The sequence below is a fragment of the Coturnix japonica genome, chromosome 5 (assembly GCF_054131305.1).
Source record: "Coturnix japonica strain WE chromosome 5, WE-NBRP24, whole genome shotgun sequence".
In the NCBI taxonomy this organism is placed as follows: Eukaryota; Metazoa; Chordata; class Aves; order Galliformes; family Phasianidae; genus Coturnix; species Coturnix japonica.
In genome coordinates, this window is record NC_140667.1 from 55,297,719 (window position 1) to 55,319,684 (window position 21,966).

The 21,966-nt window shown below is 50.3% G+C and overlaps 2 protein-coding genes across 8 annotated transcripts; one reads left to right on the top strand and one right to left on the bottom strand.

Annotated features, from left to right (window-relative positions):
• Positions 1–676: 676 nt before the first annotated feature.
• On the top strand, positions 677–12,991 carry STYX (serine/threonine/tyrosine interacting protein). 7 transcript variants are annotated; one of them, XM_015865939.3, is made up of 12 exons: positions 677–890; positions 4,922–4,954; positions 5,892–5,945; positions 6,549–6,646; positions 6,832–6,892; positions 8,290–8,326; positions 8,878–8,917; positions 9,009–9,059; positions 9,657–9,729; positions 10,742–10,835; positions 11,591–11,703; positions 12,850–12,991. In XM_015865939.3, exons 1-11 carry the CDS (start codon positions 834–836, stop codon positions 11,662–11,664), a joined length of 672 nt encoding a protein of 223 aa, XP_015721425.1. In that variant the 5' UTR covers positions 677–833; the 3' UTR covers positions 11,665–11,703; positions 12,850–12,991. The 7 variants fall into 7 exon arrangements, with proteins under 7 accessions (XP_015721425.1, XP_085405917.1, XP_085405919.1 ...); XM_085549791.1 differs by lacking the exon at positions 12,850–12,991 and adding an exon at positions 2,260–2,324 and having other exon boundaries at positions 11,591–12,089; XM_085549793.1 differs by lacking the exons at positions 5,892–5,945; positions 12,850–12,991 and adding an exon at positions 2,260–2,324 and having other exon boundaries at positions 11,591–12,089.
• A 2,328-nt stretch (positions 12,992–15,319) lies between these two features.
• On the bottom strand, positions 15,320–20,503 carry GNPNAT1 (glucosamine-phosphate N-acetyltransferase 1). Its single transcript, XM_015865940.2, has 6 exons — positions 20,462–20,503; positions 19,597–19,782; positions 18,749–18,811; positions 17,928–18,055; positions 17,630–17,691; positions 15,320–16,849 (listed from the first exon to the last, which is right to left on the bottom strand). The coding sequence occupies exons 2-6, from the start codon at positions 19,766–19,768 to the stop codon at positions 16,702–16,704; spliced, it is 573 nt and encodes a 190-aa protein (XP_015721426.2). The 5' UTR covers positions 19,769–19,782; positions 20,462–20,503; the 3' UTR covers positions 15,320–16,701.
• Positions 20,504–21,966: the final 1,463 nt, after the last annotated feature.

A 21,966-nucleotide genomic window follows, 5' to 3' on the forward strand; every position in this document is an offset into this window, starting at 1 on the left:
GAATGCCTGCAGGGATGGGGCATCCACAGCCTCCTTGGGCAACCTGCTCAGTGCTGTCCTTGCTGTCTCTGTGACAGTGCTGCAGTCTGGCCTTGTGTGAGGCTGCCTTGGTGCTCACTGGATGTTCTGCAGCTGTTTGGGTAACCATTCAAACAAATAAAACCTTGGCCATGATGTTCTGTTCCTTAAGGCCATCTATCACTGTATTATCTCGTTCTCATCTCAGAGCGGGATGTGTGGATGGCTGCACAGCACAGTGGTGCAGGGTTGGAGTGGAGCAGCATCGTACCAGGCTACTTCTGGCTACTTGCTCTAATTGGATTACTGAGGTACGCTCGGCTGGCAGACGAGCACGTCACATTAACCCTTGGTTTACCGTAAAGCAGCGCCGAGCAGCAAATCCTGGCAGCGTTTTGTCCCCATCGCTATGAGAGGCAGGAAGGTGCGGGACAGGCAGGAATTGCGGTCCAGGCCGTGCTGTCCTGCAGCTGTCGCGGTCGGACACGAGGTTCTGAGCGGTCCCGCGGTGCCGGTTCCGCTCGTGGTGCCGCCGCTCGCGGTGCCGGCTGGCGGAGCTCGGTTGGCCGCTCGTTGCGGCTCCCGTCGCTCTCACCGCCCTCGGGGTGGCGGGGCGGGGCCCGGAGGCGGGGGGAAGGGAGGCGGGGGAGGAGGAGGAGGCGGCGGCACGGCGGCAGCATGGCGGCCGGGCGCGAGCTGCTGGGAGCGCCGCCGCCTCCCCCGCCTTCCCCCGCCGCCCCCGAGCCGCAGCCCGCCGGGACGCTGCCCAAATAGCCGCCCCGCCCGGCCCTGCCCCGCACGGAGCGCGCCCGGCCATGGAGCTCGCCAAGCCGGCCTTCCCCGCGCTGCCGCAGGCCAAGGAGGACTCGGAGGTAGGCGGCCCGGCCGGGGCGGATGGGGGGGGGGCACCGCCCGCGGGATCTCCGCGCCCGCCCGAGGCCCCGCGGCCGCCCGGCACAGCGCAGAGCAACGCTACGGCCGCTCCCCGCCGCGGGCCGCGATCCGGGCCTGCCCTGAGCCTGTCCCGGGCCTGTCCCGGCCTCCGTGTGCGCCCGGGGAGCCCCCGAGCTGCGGGGGGTGGGAGCTGCCGGGCGCCCCGTGTCCGCCGCACAACAGTTGGCGTTGTTCGCTCCCACACTCAGAACTACTCGCTGAGCGGGCGGGATGCCCGGGCTGAGCCTCAGGACGGCTGCCAGCCCCGGCACCCACCGGCACGGGGGGCTCATCTCGGCGCTGTGCCGCTGTCACTGCCCGGCTCACCCGCTGCTCCCGGACCCGCTGTGTCCCACCAGGGGCAGCGGCCGACACCGCGCCGGTTTCGCTGTGGGAAGCGAGTGCTGCTCTCAGGACTCGTGGCTGATCAAAGCGGGGTTGTAATGCGGTGCCCTTTGCAAAGCAGGTCGTGGTTCTTGTTCCCATTATCTCTCTCTCAACAACTCGTGTGTAATGGTAGAGCTGCTGTTTGTGCGTGTGGGGGAAGCTGGAAAGTTGTGGTCGGTGTCAGGAGATCCAGGCTGGATGCAGGAGCTTCTGGAGCAAAGGGTGAGAGCTGTGAGTGCTGGGCCTCCAGCACAGACATTGAGAAGATGCTTTGGGAAAGCAGTCGGAGGAGAATGGAGCTGTTCTGCCTCCAAACTGATGGAGAGCTGAGGATGGAGCCCTGTGTGCTGCTCTTTAGTGAGAAGCACACAAGTATTGTCTGCAGGGGGTGGTTGTGTGTGGTTTAATGCTGTTTTGGTAGGTTGGACTTTGAGATATTGATGGGAAAGAGGGTGAACTCAGGCAGTGCCCGCTTTAGGTCCTGCTGGAGGCTGCTCAAGGGCAAGAGCAGCTCCGTGCTCATGTTAAGGTGGTCCCGGTGCCCCTTTGTCCTCAGTGACAAAGTAGTAGTAGTTCTGTAGTAGAAGTGTGGACCCCTGCAGCCATTCAAGGCCAGGCTGGATGTGGCTCTGGGCAGCCTGGGCTGCAGGTTGGTGGCCGTGCACACAGCAGGGGGTTGGGACCAGGTGATGGTTGTGGTCCATTTCAACCCAGGCCATTCTGTGGTGTTTGATCTGCTGTTCTCAGCCAACAGTACCTGTAGAGTGTGTGAAGTGCTTTGTTGGGACACGCAGCTGGAATGTGCCTGCTGGGGGGAGCCCTGCCTCCTCCTCATCCCAAACCCGATAACAGCAGTGGAATTGATAGAGCACAAGTTTGCTCCGAGCTCTCCATGACGTGTGTCGCTTTCTTTTCCTGTAGCTCGTGTGTACTGAGGGCTTGCTCAGGTGGTGAAAGCTTGTTTGCTACAGATCAGGCACAGACAGGTACGTGCTGGTGTCTGCCACGTGTCGTGTGAGGTTGTATCAGCCTCCCCTGGTCCTGCTGGCCCTGCTGCAGCCTGGCTGCCTGTCCAGCCCTGCAGCGTGAGCCCAGAGAACCTTCCCTTACCCACTATTAAGCCCATGCTGGGAGCTGCACTCTTTTCTACAGGTCCTTATACCATTTCAGTTGTTGCAGTTTTAATTTCTGGGTATTGGAAATGTCGTTTCCAGTAGGTGCTCTGAGTGTCTGTAACTACACACACACTGTTTTATAGATCAGTGACAGTGCGTGTATCAGACCCTGTGGGTAATGCTGACTGTACGTAGCCCAGAAGTGGTTTCCGTGCTTAGATGGGGCCTAAAAATCCTGTAAATCTCAGGAATGCTGTTATTTCTCTCCTTGTGTAAAAATATATGGAGTCACAGAATGTCCCCAGTTGGAAGGGACCCATGAGGATCATCAAGTCCAACTTGTAAAGGTTAAGAACCATAGAATCATATCACAGAATGACCCGGGTTGGAAGGGACCTCAAGGATCACGAAGCTCCAACCCCCCACCACAGGCAGGGCCACCAACCTCCACATTGATACCAGCCCAGGCTGCCCAGGGCCCCATCCAACCTGGCCTTGAACACCTCCAGGGATGGACGGGGCATCCACAGCCTCTCTGGGCAGCTGTTCCAGCACCTCACCACTCTCACAGTAAAGAACTTCCCCTGACATCCAACCCAAATCTTCCCTCCTTCAACTTCAAACCATTTCCCCTTGTCCTGCTGTTATCTGCCCTTTCCAAGAGTTGAAGCTATGGAGCTTCTAGCAGAGGGTCAGGTTGGTATCAGTGCTGGCTGAGCGTCAACTGGTATCTGTGATCAAGGCTCTCCATGCTGTTGGTGTTGGAATTATCAGCTTGGTGACTAAGTGATCGAATTGCCTTTCTCATTATGCAGATAAAAACGAGCTCCCTTTAGCACATGCTTTTTTACAGAGCCGTTCATTTCAGTTCTGTTATCTTTAGCCCAAAGCACTACCTGATATCTGACTGCTTTCAAACAGCGCGGCAGCGCAGGCTGGCTAAAAGTGGCACAGATTCCATGAGCTTTCTTCCTCTGACAATCACTTCAAAACCCCTTAACAGAAGCTACAGCTCTCCCTCTTGTCTGCGGGGAGATCCGCACAGGTTGCCCAGTGATGTGGTTGATGCCCCATCTGTGGAGGCTTTCAAGTTGAGGCTGGATCAGACCATGGGCAACCTGCTGGAGCCGTGGTGTCCCTGTGCATTGCAGGGGAGCTGCAGTGGACAAGCTTGGGAAGCTTAAAAGAAGAGATGCCAGCCTAGAACTGCAGCAAAGTGCTGGCCCATTGAAGCTGACTTAGAGCACTCTTAGAAGGAAATGGAATAGGGCCGGGTGTGTTATCAGCTCCCTGCCTGCTGCCAGCTCAGCCTTTCCCACCTGGCACAGAGGTGGCTGATGGAGCTCTGCTCTTTAATCATCGCTTCAGGTCACCAGTTGTGGGTGGTGACATGGAGCACTGTGATGGAAGGCAGAGTGGTTGTGACAGACAGGAGCTGTGAGCTGAGAGCTCAGCTCTGCTCGTGGCATTTTGCATCTTTTTGCATCGTTTTGCATCCCATTCATATAATCTCGTTAATCGTGTTAATTTCAAAAGCCTTTCAGCCTTGTCAGGAGATGGACACCAACGAGGGGCAATTCTGCCCTTGGATAAAGGCAGCATTTAAACTGAGATGGTGTCTTTTAGATACTTTGCAGAGTAACCCCGGGAAGCTGCTCCTTTTTGGACGATGCTCAAATCAAATGTCTGGGGCCAACACTGACTTCCATTCTTGCTCTGAACATCTGTGGCACCTGTTTTCCTTTGGGTTATGTGTTCCTTTGGACCTGGTACTGCTGAGCTCTCACCTCCTGGCTTTGCACAGCACCCAGCTCCCTGCTCACCATGTGCTGGAGAGGAATGGTTTGGACACAGCGAGTCCCCTTCACCGAAGTGGTGATGAATTTGTGTTCTCATTTCGCTCCAGATGAGGGCTGTAAATTCTCCAAGTATATAAATAGAGCAGTAAACACACTTGTGTACTCCTGGAGAGCAACTCCAGCTTGTCAGAAGTGATTCCTCATGGCCTCATTTGTATATGTGGACAAACCCAGGGCTCCCTTGCTTTTTGGTGGTACGTTGTGCTGTCCCACATACAGTGAAATAGCAGCATTGTGCAAACACACCCCATCAACCTCCAAAGGATCCCATTCCTGAAATCCCATCCTGCTGTCCCGGGGTCTGTTGTGCTGGGATGGCTGTGGGGTGAGGGCAGTGGGAGCTGTAAGGAGGACAAGAGCAGAGTCTGCTGAAGGATTTTCCCTGTTAGCTTTGGCTGCTCCATAAGGCAGCTCTCGAGTTGCAGCACATCACTGTACAGTGAGGATGCTGTGCCTTGCACACATGTTCCTCTGCCCACATGGTGCCTCTCCTATAGGAACTTGCTGGTGCAACCTACAGAGAGCGGCCTTGTCTTCATATCACTGATCTCTGCTTGGCTTTGTTTTTCCCTTGCTGTGCTCACTGAACTGTTTTTATTTTCTTTGAAGGACTGGACGTATCCCATGAGGAGAGAGATGCAGGTATGGCACCATTTCCTTTTTTGTTCAAGTCAAAACCCTCAGTGCCCTCTGTATGAAAATGAAAGCGTCCTACAAACCAAAGCTGCTGTCGGGATTGGTCTTTAGGGGCAAAGTACAAATGCTGTAGTTTGTTGTAGAATCAGAATGGCCTGGGTTGAAAAGGACCCCAATGCTCATCCAGCTCCAACCCCCTGCTGTGTGCAGGGTCACCAACCAGCAGCCCAGGCTGCCCAGAGCCACATCCAGCCTGGCCTTGAATGCCTGCAGGGATGGGGCATCCACAGCCTCCTTGGGCAACCTGTTCCAGTGCGTCACCACCCTCTGGGGGAAAAACTTCCTCCTAAGATCCAACCTAAACCTCCCCTGTCTCAGTTTCAAACCATTCCCCCTTGTCCTATCACTGCCCACCCTCACAAACAGCCGTTCCCCTCCTGTTTATACACTCCCTTCAAGTACTGCAGGGCCACAATGAGGTCTCCTTGGATCCTTCTTCAAGCTGAACAAGCCCAGTTCCCTCAGCCTTTTCTCATAGGAGAGCAGCTCCAGCCCTCCCATAGAATGGCTTGGGTTGGAAAGGACCTCAGGATCATAGTCTTGTCTCCATGAGTGCTGTGGGAGGTGGTTGCTAGAACTACATATTGCAGCTTTGCTTTTTAACTTGAATTCTGGGGCTGGTAGCAATCAAACAGGAATTTATTCCAAATAAAGGACTGAATTCCTGTTCCACAACGAGATCCCCTGCGTGTGGATCATGTTGCTTTTATTTTTGCCAAACTGACTTTGTCCCCTGCTCCCATGGGAGCTGTGGCTGGGTGATGTCCCTTGCTAACATGCGAGTTATTTGTTTCCCTGCCCGTGGTCTGAGTGCAGTGCAGTGTGTTATTTCAAATCATCTCGTCTTGATATTAAATGTCTGTTTTTCTGCCCCTCCCCCTAGGAAATTTTACCTGGGTTATTTTTAGGCCCATACTCTTCAGCTATGAAAAGCAAGGTATGATTTTCAGAACGGTATCTCCCAAGGAAGCTTTGCTGTGGCGATGTGTCCAAGTGTGTGTGTGTGTGTGTATCTGGAGGTACGCACTTGGTTGCAGCACTCATTGCAGCCCTGTGGCACCTTCCCTGCTGGGTGCAGGCAACACGTGGTGCATTTCTGGGCTGGTTTCTCAGCCCTGGGGGCTGCTATTGATTCCTTCCTCTTTCCAGAGAGGATCTGGACGCTGCAGCCATGCAGACACGTGCAGAAGCTGCATTTATTTAACGATTGTGAGAGTGAATGGGTTCCTTTGGGGTGGGGGGGAGGTGGAAGTAAATTCAGGGGGAGGAGAAGGGGGCACAGACAAACAAGTTCCCTGAGCACCTTTATTGCCTGCTCCTTTATCGCTGTTGGAAATGCTTTTCTTGCAAATTGTTTTGTCATTTTAAACACACATATACCCCCATTCTGTTTCACGCGATGCTTTGAGTGTTAGAAAAGCAGCTCTGATTTCCCTTGAGGACCTGGTGTCACTCATGTATTAAAGTCTGACTTTTCTTTTAATGGCTGTTTAATAGATGGATCCAGCAGCCTAAACAAATCTGCTTTCCTCTTTTGCAGCTACCTATACTTCAGAAGCATGGAATAACCCATGTAATATGCATACGGCAGAACATCGAAGCCAATTTCATTAAACCAAACTTCCAGCAGCTGTTTAGGTAAGAAATGAACATGATGTGCAGACCTGAAAGCAGTCGATAGTCTGACTTCTAAGCACCTTATTCTGTATTGATAGGGTGGGATGGGTGTGAGTGTTCTGTTCAGTGGTCTGAGCCATGTGGGTTATCTTGGTGTCTTGCAGGTTTCAGTGCTAATGTGTGCTCAATGACTGTTCTCATTGCAGGTATTTAGTCCTGGATATTGCAGATAATCCAGTTGAGAATATAATACGATTTTTCCCTATGGTAAGTGTGGGTTAATGGGAGTAGGGCTGCCCAGTAAGATCATTATGAACCAACACACACATGGCTTCAGCTGTGGGAAACCTGGCCTGGGGCAGGTGGAAGAGCTCTTAAGTGACCTCTTACTGCCCCTGTAGCAAATGTGATCAGCTTGTTCCTGCAAGTAGAGAAATGAAGGTGGAGTTACAAGAGCTGTAAGAGATGGTCCCGAAAGAAGACAGTTCATGGGGGAATCATAGTTATTTTGGAAACCTTTCTCCTAAAGGAAACTGGTATCCTGGGCTTCACCAGCAGAGGGGTGGCCAGCAGGGACGGGAGGTGATTGTCCCTGTCTGCTCTGCCCTTGTGAGACCCCATCTGTAGTGCTGTGTCCAGGTCTGGAGCCCCTGATACAAAAAAGGCAGGGAGCTGCTGGAGAGGGTCCAGAGGAGGCCACAGAGATGCTCAGAGGCTGCAGCACCTCCCTACAAAGACAGGCTGAGGGAGCTGGGCTTGTTCAGCATGGAGAAGAGAAGGCTGCGGGGTGACCTCAGTGCAGCCTGCCAGGACCTAAAGGGAGCCTACAGACAGGAGGGGAGTCAACTCTTTACAAGGGCAGATAACAGCAGGACAAGGGGAGATGGATTGAAGTTGAAGGAGGGAAGATGTAGGTTGGATGTCAGGGGGAAGTTCTTTACTCTGAGAGTGGTGAGGTGCTGGAACAGCTGCCCAGAGAGGCTGTGGATGCCCCGTCCATCCCTGGAGGTGTTCAAGGCCAGGTTGGATGGGGCTGTGAGCAGCCTGGTCTAGAGGGAGATGTCCCTGCTTATAGCCGGGGGTTGGAGCTACATGGTCCTTGAGGTCCCTTGGAATCCAAACCAGTGCATGATTCTATGCTTTACTGCTGCTTGGAATCTTCCCCACAATAAATAATCCAGCTTTTGCTGCTCATCCAGTGAACTGTTTCAACCTGGTACTATTCTACAGACCTCACTAGATCATGTCATGCCTTATTAGATTGCTTAGACCTCCTTTTGTAGTTGAAAATATCATTGGGGAACCTTAGAAAGACACAGATATCAGTCTTGCGGTCTGAGCCGTGCTGGTGTTGATGCTTGTGGTTTCTCCTTGCCCTACAAGTGTCAATCAAAGACGTCTGAAAGGTGCTTTGTATCACAGTGCCCTGACGTGCTGTGCTGCGTATCCCTGACTGTTTTATGGGTGAGGAGAAGCTGCAGTACAAATCAAGATGTTCAGCTGAAGTGGAGTCTAAGCCTGCGTAAATGAGTTGGGTGATTGTTGCTGTGTGTAAAGACCAAGACAAAAATGTCTGCCAAATGTAAATGGAAGCAGTAGAAACACCTGTAAAAAATCCCAAAGTTCCAGTCTTTTGATGGTGGTTTTTTTTTCTCTCTTTTCAGACTAAAGAATTTATTGATGGAAGTTTACAAAGTGGAGGTAAATCAGATTGACTTTTCCCTTCATTGACCAGTACATTGCTCTTAAAGCTTTAAAGCAGATGTGTGTGATAGATGCTCTTAAATATGAGGCTTTCTTAAATGTGGGGGGGGTTAATTTTGTTTGACTTGAACTGGATTACACACATCCAGAGTCAGCTGTTCTTCCCTTTTGCTTTCAACGGGAAAACAAACCTCTTCATACATCCCTCCTTCATTTGAGACTCATGTGTGCTCTCTAATGGAGAGCTTAAATCTGCATTGTGGTCCTAGAATGCTGATGCTGTTACTCACAGTCCTCAGAGGGTGGGAATCCACGTTTCTGTGTCCCGCAGTAGTGATGGTTGGATTAGATGATCTTGTAGGTCCTTTCCAACCTTATGATTCTATGATGCACAGAGTGTAGCCAGTAACAGTGAAGCGTAACACGCTCTTGTTATTCTTAGGTTGTGCCTTGCTGATGTTTAATTGCTCATAACAACTTAAAACTGCATCTCAAAGAACTTCCTCCCATTTTTACAAGAGCATTTTTGGCTTTTTTTTCTTCCTCAGGAAAAGTTCTTGTCCATGGAAACGCAGGGATTTCTAGAAGGTAGGAGAACATCCATCCTGCTCGTTCTCATTTTACACCACTGGAATCTATTTTAGTGACTTTGAGAAATGTGTTTTTGTTTTTGTTTCAGTGCTGCCTTAGTTATTGCGTACATCATGGAAACATTCGGGGTGAAGTACAGGTAAGAGCAGAGTTTGTGTAGTCCATGATCTGTCCAATAAGGCAGAAGTAAGAGGGTACTTAAGAGCAGAGAAGCAATCTGGTATATCTGTAGATGTAATGGTTTTAATTCAAGTCACGTGAATTGAAATGGATAATAAATTTGGGGGGAATGCACAGTCCTGTATTGCCGTATAAGCCACTTGTTGCCCCTGAGGCTGGGTGAAGGCTTTCACATGGGGAAGACGATTCCATTTCTTTCCCCTGAATATTTGCTTTCACCCTTCCATGAAGAAGCAGGCACCTTCTGCTAATGGCAGCCCACAGACTGGTGCCTTGCTGTCACACTCTGTAAGAGGGACCCCAAGAGGCTGTTACAAGACATGTTTCAAGCTGCATGTTGAAAACAGGCCAGCAAGTAGAAGGCTGGAGATTGGGGTGGGCAGAGAGTGTGTTACAGCTACTGCCTTCTATTCTGCACTGAAAAGTTCAGTTAAGCAAAGCAGTTGTGAGAAGGCTGTGTGCTTCCCAGAACTGATAACCTGAACTCCTGAAGCCCCACAGATCTGTTACACTCTGTTTTCCACTGAAGTGTTTTTTGTCTCTTTCTCTTGTTAAGGGATGCGTTTACTTACGTTCAAGAAAGAAGGTTCTGTATTAATCCTAATGCTGGATTTGTCCACCAACTTCAGGTGATGCTTTGTTCTTATTTCTGGGCTTGCATAACTTGGAGAAGGCTGCAGGGAGACCTCATTGTGGCCTTGCAGTACTTGAAGGGAACGTATAAACAGGAGGGGGATGGCTGTTGGTGAGGGTGGCAGTGATAGGACAAGTGGGAATGGTTTGAAACTGAGACAGGGGAGGTTTAGGTTGGATCTTAGGAGGAAGTTTTTCCCCCAGAGGGTGGTGACGCACTGGAACAGGTTGCCCAAGGAGGCTGTGGATGCCCCATCCCTGCAGGCATTCAAGGCCAGGCTGGATGTGGCTCTGGGCAGCCTGGGCTGCTGGTTGGTGACCCTGCACACAGCAGGGGGTTGGAACAGGGTGATCATTGTGGGCTTTTGCAACCCAGTGCAGTCTATGATTTTGTTTTTCTTATCACATCTCAAAACTCAGTTGTTGAGTCATCTTGCTACAAAACCAACTTTTCTACTTAGGCTTAATTTTCCTGTCAAAATGGTTATTTGAGTGAATGTCAGGAATCTATAGCTGACCTGGGGAGGAAGATGAGCTGATATCTTAGTTAATTAGATGTAAACTTTAGACAAAGTAAATCTAGGAATGGAAGAGAAATGAAAACAATTTTGTGCACAGTGGTTAAAGGCTCTTTAAACAGCTTAGTTGGTGGCCAAGGAAAGTGCCAAGTGGGTATTGTGGCACACATCTGTGTCTATTCTTGATGCTCAGGTTCATAGATAATGAAGTTCTCAGGTCTGAAACCACATTTTCAGTATCATGGAAATCTCTTTCTTAAAGCCATTTCCTGTCATCCCTTAGATTTTTCTCTTTCTTTGATGCCTTGATGGTTTTTGTTGTTCATGTTAAAGCAACAGAGAATGTCCCTGCTTTAAAACCCTTTGCTGTTCCTGTAATGTACACCCTGACCTGCCCTAGTCAACTCTCTTTGACTCTGACTTTGTTCTCCACCTGCTCACAGGGTATTATACCAAATTAATAGTGGTGTGTATTATTAAACTTTTTCAGGAATATGAAGCCATCTATCTAGCAAAACTGACCATCCAGATGATGTCACCGCTACAACTGGAGAGATCCCTCTCTGTTCCACCTGGCACTACAGGTCAGCAGCCTCTTCTGTTGTGTGTGATGCCACCTGCTGACCCTGCTGGTGTGTGGGGAATGTCTCATGCCCTGTGCAAGCCCCCAACAGCAGTGAATCACAGAATGGCCCGGGTTGGAAAGGACCTCAAGGATCATGGAGCTCCAACCTCCCACCACAGGCAGGGCCACCAACCTCCACATTGATACCAGCCCAGGCTGCCCAGGGCCCATCCAACCTGGCCTTGAACACCTCCAGGGATGGACGGGGCATCCACAGCCTCTGGGCAGCTGTTCCAGCACCTCACCACTCTCACAGTAAAGAACTTCCCCTGACATCCAACCTCAATCTGCCCTCCTTCAAATTAAAACCATTTCCGCTTGTCCTGCAGTTATCTGCCCTCTCAAAGAGTTCACTCCCCTCCTGTTTGTGGGCTGCCTTTAGGTATTGGAAGGCTGCCATGGGGTCACCCTGCAGCCTTCTGTTCTCCTGGCTGAGAACCTCAAACTTTTGGAAGGGGGTGTGTGTGCCCACTTGAAACAGAGGAAGAACTGAGTGTGGGGAGAGAGAAGTTTTGAGAAGCCCAAAAAATAATGGGTTCCAGTAAACTTCTTGGGGTGAGGGAAGAGGAGAGCAGTGAGCAGCTGGCTGTACCAGAAGCTCAATGTCATGAAGGGGTAACACATCCTCCAAGAATTACCAACTGTCCTGTAGTCCTACTAACAACCACATGTTGTGGCTGATTCCTTTCTCTTCCTGCCTCTTTCTTTTTGCAGGAAGTCTAAAGAGAATGCATGAAGAGGACGAAGAACTTGGAACCATGCAAGTGGCAGCAGCACAGAATGGATGAGGACAGCACGGTCTGCGTTGTGAACTCCTGCTGAGAGAGGTGAAGAAAGCAAGGGGGAAAAAAAGAAAACTAATGCAAAAGGATGAACACACACGGCTTCTTTTCAATTACATGTTGCTTTCAGATGTAAATCTGCCTCTGCAACACACTAAGCATCATTTTTAAGATGTTGGACTTCTTGAATGAATAGATGGCACTGATTGTTTTACTCCTTTTTTACACTTTACAGTTTTATTCTAAACCAAGATTTTTGGACTTGCAAAGAGGTATTATTGCAATAATGCACTTTTCATACTTGAAATTTCTTTATTTGTATGATGTAAAGTTATTACTTTAAACAAAATGCAAGCTGGGGGGGATTTGTTTATAAAGTTATTTGTGTAATTTATAACAAGAGACTTTAGTAAAGAAAAAGTTTGCTAAAATGCACTTTGTCCTCACTGCGTTACGGTCACACTCAGGTCTGTGTTGTTCCAACTGCACTGTGCGCTCACTGCTGTTGGCAGCTGAGCAATGGCAGTGATCTACTCAGCATTAACCCCTTACTTGGTTATGAAATCCCATATGGAATCATTCTGAGGCTGAGACCAATTTAAGAGAGAATATTGTTCTAGAATTTTCTGCTTGTTTTATGCAAGCTGGTTTACTTTAGCAAAGTTCTGATTAGTTGATATAATGGTCCCATGCTAGATGAGTGCAGGTGGCAGTTACTAATTTCCCAGGTATGAGTGCTTTCAGAGCCTGGTGTTGACTGAGCAAATTGGGAACCTGTTAGAATGAATGGGAATGAATCTGGGAAATGGGGCAGTGGGTTGAAGCAGGTGGGCTGAAGACGGGGATGAATATCAAAGACGTTTGGGAGTCTGAGCACCCGGCTTCCTACCCTGTACTGATAGAGCTGCGTGTACGAGGCCTGTGCTCTGTCAGGCTGGAAAGAGCAGCCTGCACTGCAGGCAGAAGTGGCAGCTGGGGGGGGATTTTGTGAGGGCAGGTGTGTTTGAGGGCATGAATCTGAGCAGCGAGGCCTCAGTGCTGTGAGGATCACTTCTGAAGCCGCCCTTTGCTGGAAGACTGAGAGCTTGTTTACCCTGCAGCACTTCTGCCTGGGTGTATTTAAGTCAAGTGGGCCACACCTGTGACTTGTTGATCTTTGCTTAGTCACCGATTCTCTGCCTTCTCTTGCAGTTCCCCAGAAGCTTTGCTGAGGGACAGTCCCTCCAGAGCAAGCCTGAACTTCTTAGCCTGTGTCAAAGCTGCTTAGAGACCTGTTACAGATAGCAGATTCTGGCTTGAAAACTGCTGCGTGGATTAAAGCATGCTGCTAGAACAGGTGCTGGTGACAGCTGAGGAAATCCTCCTGCAGTAAGTGAAGGCTTTTAGTTGAGCCAGGACACCTGGGTTGGGGCTTTATAGCCTTGCAGTCTCTCATGTGTGATGTGAAGGCCATGTGTGTGGGGAGGTTCCAGTGCAGGTGGGACAGCAGCACATTCCCCATATTGCCATTTGTCCTGTGCCATGTGCTTCAGTGAAGGAGTTATGTACATTCTTAAGGGGAAAAAAAAGTCTTTAAGAAGTGTGTTGTGATTCAGTTGGGAAACTTTCAGCTTTAAAAGAAAGTTTTGGGGCTGTTGGGAAATTAAATCCTCAGCCACCTCATCGCTTACCCTGCGGTGCTACCAGCCAGCTGTGCAGTTCCTGGCTGTCTCCCTGTCATCCTTCTGATGAAGCAAGGCTGGGAACTAGAGCTTCTGAGTAAAGCTGCTTCCTCCTTCAGCTCCCCTGGGCCTTCTTGGGCAGGAGTAGAGATGAAGCACAGGCAGAAGAACGCTACTGATTCATCGAACCATCCCCTGCCAGAGTGCCGTGTTCATGTCTAGTCGGGTTGTTACCTCACTGGGGTCCTGCTGTTTCCTTGGGGAGGCTGTTTCACCAACTCTTAGGCTTCATGACTAAGGATTTCCCACCAGTCTTTTCATTCCATTACCGCCTTCCTCTGACTGCCAGAGTCATTGTGTTCGTCTGCCTGCTGCCCTGCAGATAACAGCCTCTCAAATCCAAAGGGATTCTGAGGTTATATTTCCTCTCACATACTGCTATTTAGCTTTGCATTTAAAGCTGTCATTTCTTGCTTCTTGATCAGCTCGCTGATAGCAGGTGTTTCAACTACCATTTGCTTTCTGAGATTAAACCAGAGGTGGCGTTTGGCAGCAAGCATCCCTCCCTGGGGCCTTTGGGTATTGCTGGAGGCTGGATTTTCTCCCTGCCTCAGGTCCAGAGGTACAGTCACAGTACAGAAGTCGATGTGTTCCACAACTGGATGTTAAGGTACAAGAGCTCCCTTTCCATTTTAGGGGGAGCTGGGTGGAGGAAGGAGCTAAAGGTGCCATATCGTGGGTGGAGAACCACAAACCAAGGACTGAAGGCTTAAGGAACAGCGAATTTTGAGCCTTAGAGAAGCTGCTGGTGAAGTCCAGGCTATTGGAAAGCATTTCCCTGTTTGATTTCTGACACCATCTGTTTGTTCTCTGATGTTTGGTCCCTCCTTTTGAGCCTATGCTGTTGTAGATAAAGAAGTTCTACCAGTTCTGAAGCCACGGTGTATTTTAATGGCCCCTGCTTCTGATAGTGGCAATTTCCAGTTCCTGTGAACTGACAAATTAAAATGCATGTGCCTACATGTATTCTTACAGCTGACTGAAACCACGGTGCCATTTGTATGCCACCATCCAGACTGTTATCACCTCTCGGAGCTCCTGCCAGCACTTAGCAGAGCCGTTCCCTACTGCACAGGGTTGGTGTTGTGCTTGGTGGTGTGCATAGTGCCTGCACCAGCTTCACAATTCATTTGTAAAAGGCTCATTTCTGCCCTACAGCTCTCATGCTTTTCCTCCAGAGGGATTCCTGACAGTTCAGCAGTTAAATGGTAACTCTCCTCACACAGCACAGATCTTCTGTACCTCCTACCATTCCCAAAAGGTTGGGCTGCCAAGGCTGGGACTGTCATCTCTAGTACAGAGCTGAGGGCTCATCCATGCCAAAGTGGGATTCCCCCCAGAAGAACAGTGTTGGGCAGCCACAAAACCAAGCTCTCAAGCTCATTTGTTTTGCAGTGATCTAAGTTGAGTACATTGTCACCTGCACACTTGTACTAATCATTTCTCTTAATCTCTCTTAATGAGAGCCCAGAGCTACTGAGATGGAGCTCACATAATCCACGTCAAACCAGTGGAAGAGCAGAACTGATTAAAACAGTGAGAAGCAAAATAGTCCTCCTTGGTCATCTGGTGATGTTCTATAGTGTAGACCTGGGGCTCCAGCTCCCCCTCAGGTGCACACAGCTCCAGGAAAACAGTGCCTGGGCTTAAACAGGAGCTTAGCAGAAAGTGGGTGAGAAGCTCCAGTCTGGCTCCTGAGATGCACAGGGCTCAGAGCTGGACTTGCTCTCATTTTCTCACTGCTGGAGCCTGTGGCTGCATCTGTAAGCAATGAAGCTGTTGCAGACGCACACCTCAGGTTTCATGCCTTGCTCTAAAGACTTGTTCCACAGATGCCACACTTCAAAAGGTGCCATACTTGAAATCAATGTGAAGACTCAACTCTTTGAGTTTATGGAAAAGCAGAAACTAAGGTACAGCAGCATCACAACCAGAGCAGATAGAGTTGGCAGTCTTAATTTATTCAGCTTAAACAAAGATTAAAAAAAAACAATCAATAAATAAAACAGACATTACCAAGGGAACACTAGATTGAGTGGAGTACCATCAGGGACATTAAATAGAACCCCCCACACGCAGCTTAAAGTAGCTCTCCACCCCACAAGGAAAGGATGTTCCGTAAGGCCTAACTGTTCACAAACAAGGCTGGCTGCTCTGTGCCAACCCCCCCCACCCCCCCTTCTCATAATGCCCTAATTCACAGATGGAGGATTTGTCACTCTCCTTGCACAAAACACTACTGTTGAAGTGAGGGCTTTGTGTATTGTTTGCTTGCCGCTGGGGGCAAAAGTGCTAAAATGGTTTATCCAATCTTAGAGAAGAGGGATGCTTCCAACCAGCAGCTGCCCCTCAGGACGTGGATCTGGGATCTCTGGGTTGGTTTGAAATGCAAAAGGTAGAAGTGGTTACCGGCAAAAGCAAAGCTGAACTGGCCCAAAGGAGTTCAAGTAGAGCATGTTGGTCAGATGTGTTGGGTGAAGCTGAATGCCTTGGCACCTTCTTACAGATAGGGGCATTAACAGCCCCATTGAGTCCTAGTGAAAACCCACTAAAGATGATGCACATTCTGCCTGTCAGACATCCCAGCTTCCTGTTTCTATTGCAAACCACTGGTTTGTTTGTCAACAAACATAACTTAATATGTTTTTAAGATAATTATCAGCTAAAGTGCAGGGTCCCTGCATGGAGAACTGCGCATCCATTTAGGCTCCAAAATATTGGCTTCAGAGCCCATAAGGAACCCTCTGCCCCTCCCAGCCACTTTAACAGCAACAAATCCAGTTTTGGAAAGCAGTGCCTATAAAACTTCAGGTACACAAACATGAACAGCACTTCAGGGAGGTTTCATGTAGGAACAGAACAAATTCCCACCCTGTATTGCCAACTGCACACGAGAAGCAGCCGTGCCCAACCACATCACCCTCCAGCAAAGTACAGAGAGGAGCACAACCCCACAAAGCTGCACTTGGGCTACCAAGAAAAGAAGCGCCAACCTTTAGAAAAATACAATGCAAGAAAAAATCTGAGATAAAAATATAGACCTTTGGTTAAAAACCATCCCTTAGGAGTCCTTTGTAACGCAGCTGGAACAAAAAAAGCTTCACTTGGACTGAACAGTAGTAAAAATTAGTTCTAAGAGCTACCCCAGGAACCCTCCTCGCATGTCGGTACCGTGCCTTTCCTCTGCAGGCTTTACACATTTGATGCTCAGTATTTATAGGGATCGGTATATCTGCAGCAATAAACTATATAGATTTGTCATGAAGAAAATGTACCAGAGCTCCTCCGCCAGCAGTCTGTACAAAAACAGTGCTAGAAGTTGTCAGTTAAAGAACCGCTGAAACATGTAGTTTTCTTCAGATACCAAATAGCCAAACTTCTTGTAGAAGGCCACGTTTTTTGGCAGACACTCGAGTGTGATTTTATAACAGTTCAGTCTCTTACTGAGCAGTGTAAGAGTGGACATTAGTCTGAAAAAGATGAAAAAACAGCAGTTACGTGGGATGGCCCTGAACATGGGGTTGACCAACATTTAATTCACTAAAAGATAGCAACAGAAAATGCTTTTTAAAGCCCACAGTGCTCATCCAGCTCCAACCCCCTGCTGTGTGCAGGGTCACCAACCAGCAGCCCAGGCTGCCCAGAGCCACATCCAGCCTGGCCTTGAATGCCTGCAGGGATGGGGCATCCACAGCCTCCTTGGGCAACCTGTTCCAGTGCGTCACCACCCTCTGGGTGAACAAACTTCCTCCTAAGATCCAACCCAAACATCCCCTGTCTCAGTTTCAAACCATTCCAGTATGTTTAGTGGTCCTGCTGCAGAAAGCTGTGTTCCATTTATCTGTTGATTTTCCCACTGGAAATACTTGGCAGACCCACCTACATCACAGTCAGTTCTGAAATCCCTCACTGATGGTTTTGGTTCTGCTCCACAGAACCAAAATCCTGCTCCAAGATCCTGCACTGTGTGCAGAGGGCAAAGGACGGACAGGTGGCATCCTGAGAGCAGCACAAGGGATGGGCTCACTTCAGACAGCAGCAACTCACAGTGGACTTCAGTCCTGCCACATGGATGGCAGCTGCAAACCTTCCTCTTCCCAGAGAGCTCCTGCCCTGACATCAGTCATCACCACTGCAGTTAACGCGACTGCTGGCACTGATCAGTGTACCAACGTTAGGGAGCAGAAGCCCATTCAGTGAGGGCTTGCTGCCCTGCCTGGTGTTGAATTGCAAAGGTAACAAATACTCACAGTTTGCCGAGCTGCTTTCCTCTGCACTCCCTGCTTACTACTACGTCTTCTATCCTCCCTCTCTGTGAAGACACAGACAAGTGTTAGTGCAGCACACCAGCAGCGTGTACCCTCCCTCCTGCTCTAGGTCCCACGCCTGTGTTTCCTCCTGCCTTGTCAGACACAATTCCTCCACAAACTGACGCCCTTATCTGACTCAGCACAAGGTATTTCATCACACAATACCAAGGTAAAAATAACATGCGTGTTCTGGAAACAGAATCTTCTTCCTCTCTGTAGCTGCAGCCAGAGGATGTACCTTTGCACAGGAGTGAGTGAACTTGTGTTCTATCACCAACGTTGCTGTAGCAACGATCTGTCCAAGGTTGGTATCTTCTACGACAGTAACGTAATAATCTCCAGATTTCTTCATGTGCTCAAAGGTTTCTGTGGGAGCAGACAGACAGAACACTCTTAGTTTCGGATTAATTTGCTGAATTCCGAATGCAGATCAGTGCAGAATTCAGGATCACAAGGTGTGCGCCCGAGACACCAGGACCTTAAAGCCCCCCGGTCAGATTAACCCTGAGATAGAAGCCAGGAAAAGCAGGAATGAATCACAGAATGGCCTGGGTTGGGAAGGACCACACAAGATCATCCTGTTTCAACCCCCCTGCAGTGTGCAGGGTTGCCAAGCACTGGACCAGGCTGTCCAGAATTAAGTAAATGCCTTTTCCTTAACCACCAGGAGAACCCCCCCCCCCCTCCTCAGCAGATGGGGGCCAATGAAGGCAGCCGCACCTCCTGAAAGCTTTCGTACCTCTCAAAGCAGCGAAGCAAGCTGAGAAAGTCACTGAGCTGCAATCAAAGGCAAACCTCTGCTTCAGCCAAAAGAAGCCACCACCCAGTGCTCCCTCCCACCATGCATTAAAAGCTCAGCCTCAAAAGCAGGTATACAGTTTAAACTGTTGCCCTTTGGGACAACTGCAGTTGAATACAAAGCTGAGTGCCAAAATCTGCCTCAGGGGACCCAAGATAATAAATCCCTCTGCATCACAGCCAGGTAGATTGCTGTCAGCATCGCTATCTGCTGGTTCTCAGCAGCCTCTATGAAGTGCCAAGGCACGATGATATACTCACTGATAAACTGCTCTGGGCTCACCACTCCAGTTTCAGTCAGCTGACCCAGGACCTTGAAAAAGCCTGTTACAGAAGAGGAGAAAAGACTCAATGCAGGGTAGAGATGTGCAAATGGCACAGAGCAACCTGACAGGGCTGTCTGCTGAGTTCACCTCGTTCAGCTGTACGTAAAGGCCTGTGCTCTGCATATCACAGACCTGGACTGTAATCTTAAAATCAAACTCACACCTTGAGCAATGCCAAGGAGCAGCTCATCAGCAACCTGTAGCTTGAGTGCAGAAGAAGAGACACGGATGCTTAAGCAAGAGAAGCATCAGCCTGACCTTATGCAATGTTAAGCCATTTGTTCACAGCAACTTTTCTTTAGTCCCCGCCAGGTTACAGATGTGAAAGCTTCATAATCACACTGGTTCACATCACTTTCATATTAGATGGAACAGCACAAACATACTCCTCCCCTTATATAGAATCATATAGAATGAGCTGGGTGAGGACCACAGTGACCATCTGGTTCCAACTCCTTGCTGTGTGCAGGGTCAGCAGCCACCAGACCAGGCTGCCTAGAGCCACATCCAGCCTGGAACATGGCAGCCCTTAGAACTGTGCTGAATAAGAAACTGCGCATTATTTTTAATACTTGAATTTTAAGGTTATTTCTAAGGTTATTAAGATAGGAGAACAAATGTTGAGGGTCAAACAACACAGCAGCGATCCATCCATCGCACCAAGTGCTCAGATTCCTTCCTGATAACCCAAAGCAGACAGAACACATCATCCTAACGCAGCAATACAGATAACCTAATTCAGCACCCGCTTTTGTTTGCGATGATCACACAACACGATTCTACCTCGGTTGACATCAGCCGTGCACAGCGGCCTCATGACCAGCCCATCTCCTGGCTCTGATGGAGAAATGGAAGGAGAAAACGTGGCCGTGTTCTCGCTCCAGTCGAGCTCATGCAGAATGCTGGGGTCAAACATCGGCGTGTCGTCGGGCATCGCGGTTGCTACGGGCAGCATGGCAGCAAGAGGTGCTGTGGGACACAAAGCAACGTGTGAGCAGGGCTGTTGTTTCACTGCTCCCTCAGTGCACAAACAGCCTGAACCAGCTGTGTCACATCCACATTCGTTCACAATGGGGGTAGGAAGAGCGAGCGTTCCCAAGCAGTGTCATCACACACACACACAGGTGACACGCAGCACACAGGCACACTAACAGCGTTTCATTGACGTCACATATGTACAGAAGCACCTCAGCGCCCATCACTGCCACTAACAGCTGTTAATCATTACAGAGCTGCGGGAAGCTGAGGGGACAAGGAAGCAGGGAGTGCAGGGAGCAGGAGCTGCGGCTGGGATCCGTGGTACCAGCACAGCACGGCACGGATCACTGCTCATTAGCTGGGCATGTGGCTGCGGGCAGCCTGGGCTGGGGGTCCTGACCCTGCACACAGCGGGGGGTGGGAAGTGCTTTTCAACCAGGCCATGCTATGGCTGGACACAGCACGGAGCGGAGCTGAGGGTGAGGTGAGGTACAGGGTGAGGTGAGGTACAGCACGGTGTGGAGCTGGAGGCCTCACCCCGCCGCCACCACGCAGGGCCCCTCAACCGCACACCGTGAGCCCGGGCAGCACCTGCCGGACCGGACCCGAGCCCGGCCTCGCTCCCCACAGACCCCCTATGGACCCCCCGTCCCGCTGTCCCCGCACTCACCCTCACTCCACACGAGGCCGCGGTGCCGCTCGAACCGGCTCTGACGCAGGCGCCGCACGGACGTGGCAGGAGGCGGGGCCTAACGAGCACGCACGCCACGATCCAGCCAATCGCCGGGCGCGCCGGCCGCCTCTCTCTACCTTTAGGCTCCCTGATTGGTGGAGAGCGGCGAGGCCACGTCCCCTGCCCTTGGTCTGAGGTGACGCCCCATGGAGGCGCGCAAGATGGCGGCGGTGTGTGGGGTGTGTTTGTGCTGGTACAGCCGGTAACACAGCGACACCGCGGGGTTCGGATTGGTTACACGTATCACAGTGTCACAGTCTGTGCGGGTTAGAAATCACCGAGTCCAACCCCCGGGATTCAATGGAGCCTCATGTAGCACAGCGGCACTTCGACCACTTGTGCCACAGGGGGATTCGAACCTGGGTCTACAGGGTTGCACAGTGGCGTCCTTAACCACTGCGCCACCGGGGCACACTGTGTTCAGAGCCCGAGGCCGATGACTTGTACTGCGGTGTAACCGCGGGGCTGCTCCATCTCCCATGGGGTGACTCCGTCTGAATGGGGAAATGAAGCCCTCCGCCTGTGTAAAGCTGCTGCTTTATTGCTCCTGGAGAACAGCCCTGCCCTATTTACAGCCATGTGGATGGACTGAAGTGTGGCTCGAGGACAAACATTTCAGCCTGTGTGTTTCATAGCAGCAGAGCAGGGAAATGCTCTGCATGTAAAACCTGCGGGGCTGAAAGCCATTTGTGGTTGGAACAAGCAAAGGAAGGTGGATTTGCCAGGCTGCAGACAGGGGGGAATGGACCCTGTTTGTGCTTACAAGCAGTGTGTGATTAAACCCGCCCCGATGGAGGCACAGGGGTTTAAACTGAGCCGTGGCTCCTTGAAAGGCCAGCTCCATTCCAGCAGGGTTTAGAACAGCCCTTAAAGCCCAGCTGGCAAAATCACACATGGCTGAAGGCCCCCCATGACCCCCCTGTTCCTGGATGCCTCTGCCCAAGTCCCACCCTCTGCCTTTCCAAAGGTTGAACGATTTGGGTCAGTGAGGATTCACAGCAGCCAGCAGATAAATCCCCACGGTGCTGCCACAGCCAGGATTGCATTGCTGGAAAGCAAGGGGAAAGTTGAAACAACACATTTCCACTTGTGTCACCGATGCGTTCATCTCCGCCTCGTCCGCTGTGACGCTTTTTGTTTCAGAGGAAAAGCAAAGCGAAGCAGCCAAGCGATGTCCTCTGGCTGCTCCACGCCTGCAGGGAGGTTAAAGGCAGGGAAATCTGCAGATCCGTGAGCTCAGGGCAGTCAGAAAGATGGGAATGGAGCCACGCAGTTGCTTGATGTAAGTGTCTGAGTCTGGAACACGCCCTGCTTTACGAGCAGAGGAAAAGCACCCTCCTTTCATTTTGCCGTATGACACAAGGCAGTAAGAACGAATAAATCCTCGCCACAATAGAATTGTTTACATTCTGTTTTGGAAACACGCTGAGGGCTCAACGTGC

Excerpts from the sequence above, each read along its gene's own strand:
- STYX (XM_015865939.3), top strand. The coding sequence starts at position 834 with ATGGAGCTCGCCAAGCCGGCCTTCCCCGCGCTGCCGCAGGCCAAGGAG. Across the intron at positions 8,918-9,008 it reads AACGCAGGGATTTCTAGAAG|TGCTGCCTTAGTTATTGCGT; the intron begins GTAGGAGAACAT and ends TTTTTGTTTCAG. Across the intron at positions 9,060-9,656 it reads ACATTCGGGGTGAAGTACAG|GGATGCGTTTACTTACGTTC; the intron begins GTAAGAGCAGAG and ends TCTCTTGTTAAG.
- GNPNAT1 (XM_015865940.2), bottom strand. The coding sequence starts at position 19,768 with ATGCTGCCCGTAGCAACCGCGATGCCCGACGACACGCCGATGTTTGAC. Across the intron at positions 18,812-19,596 it reads CACGGCTGATGTCAACCGAG|GCTTTTTCAAGGTCCTGGGT; the intron begins GTAGAATCGTGT and ends CTTCTGTAACAG. Across the intron at positions 16,850-17,629 it reads GGAAAGCAGCTCGGCAAACT|ACTAATGTCCACTCTTACAC; the intron begins GTGAGTATTTGT and ends CATCTTTTTCAG.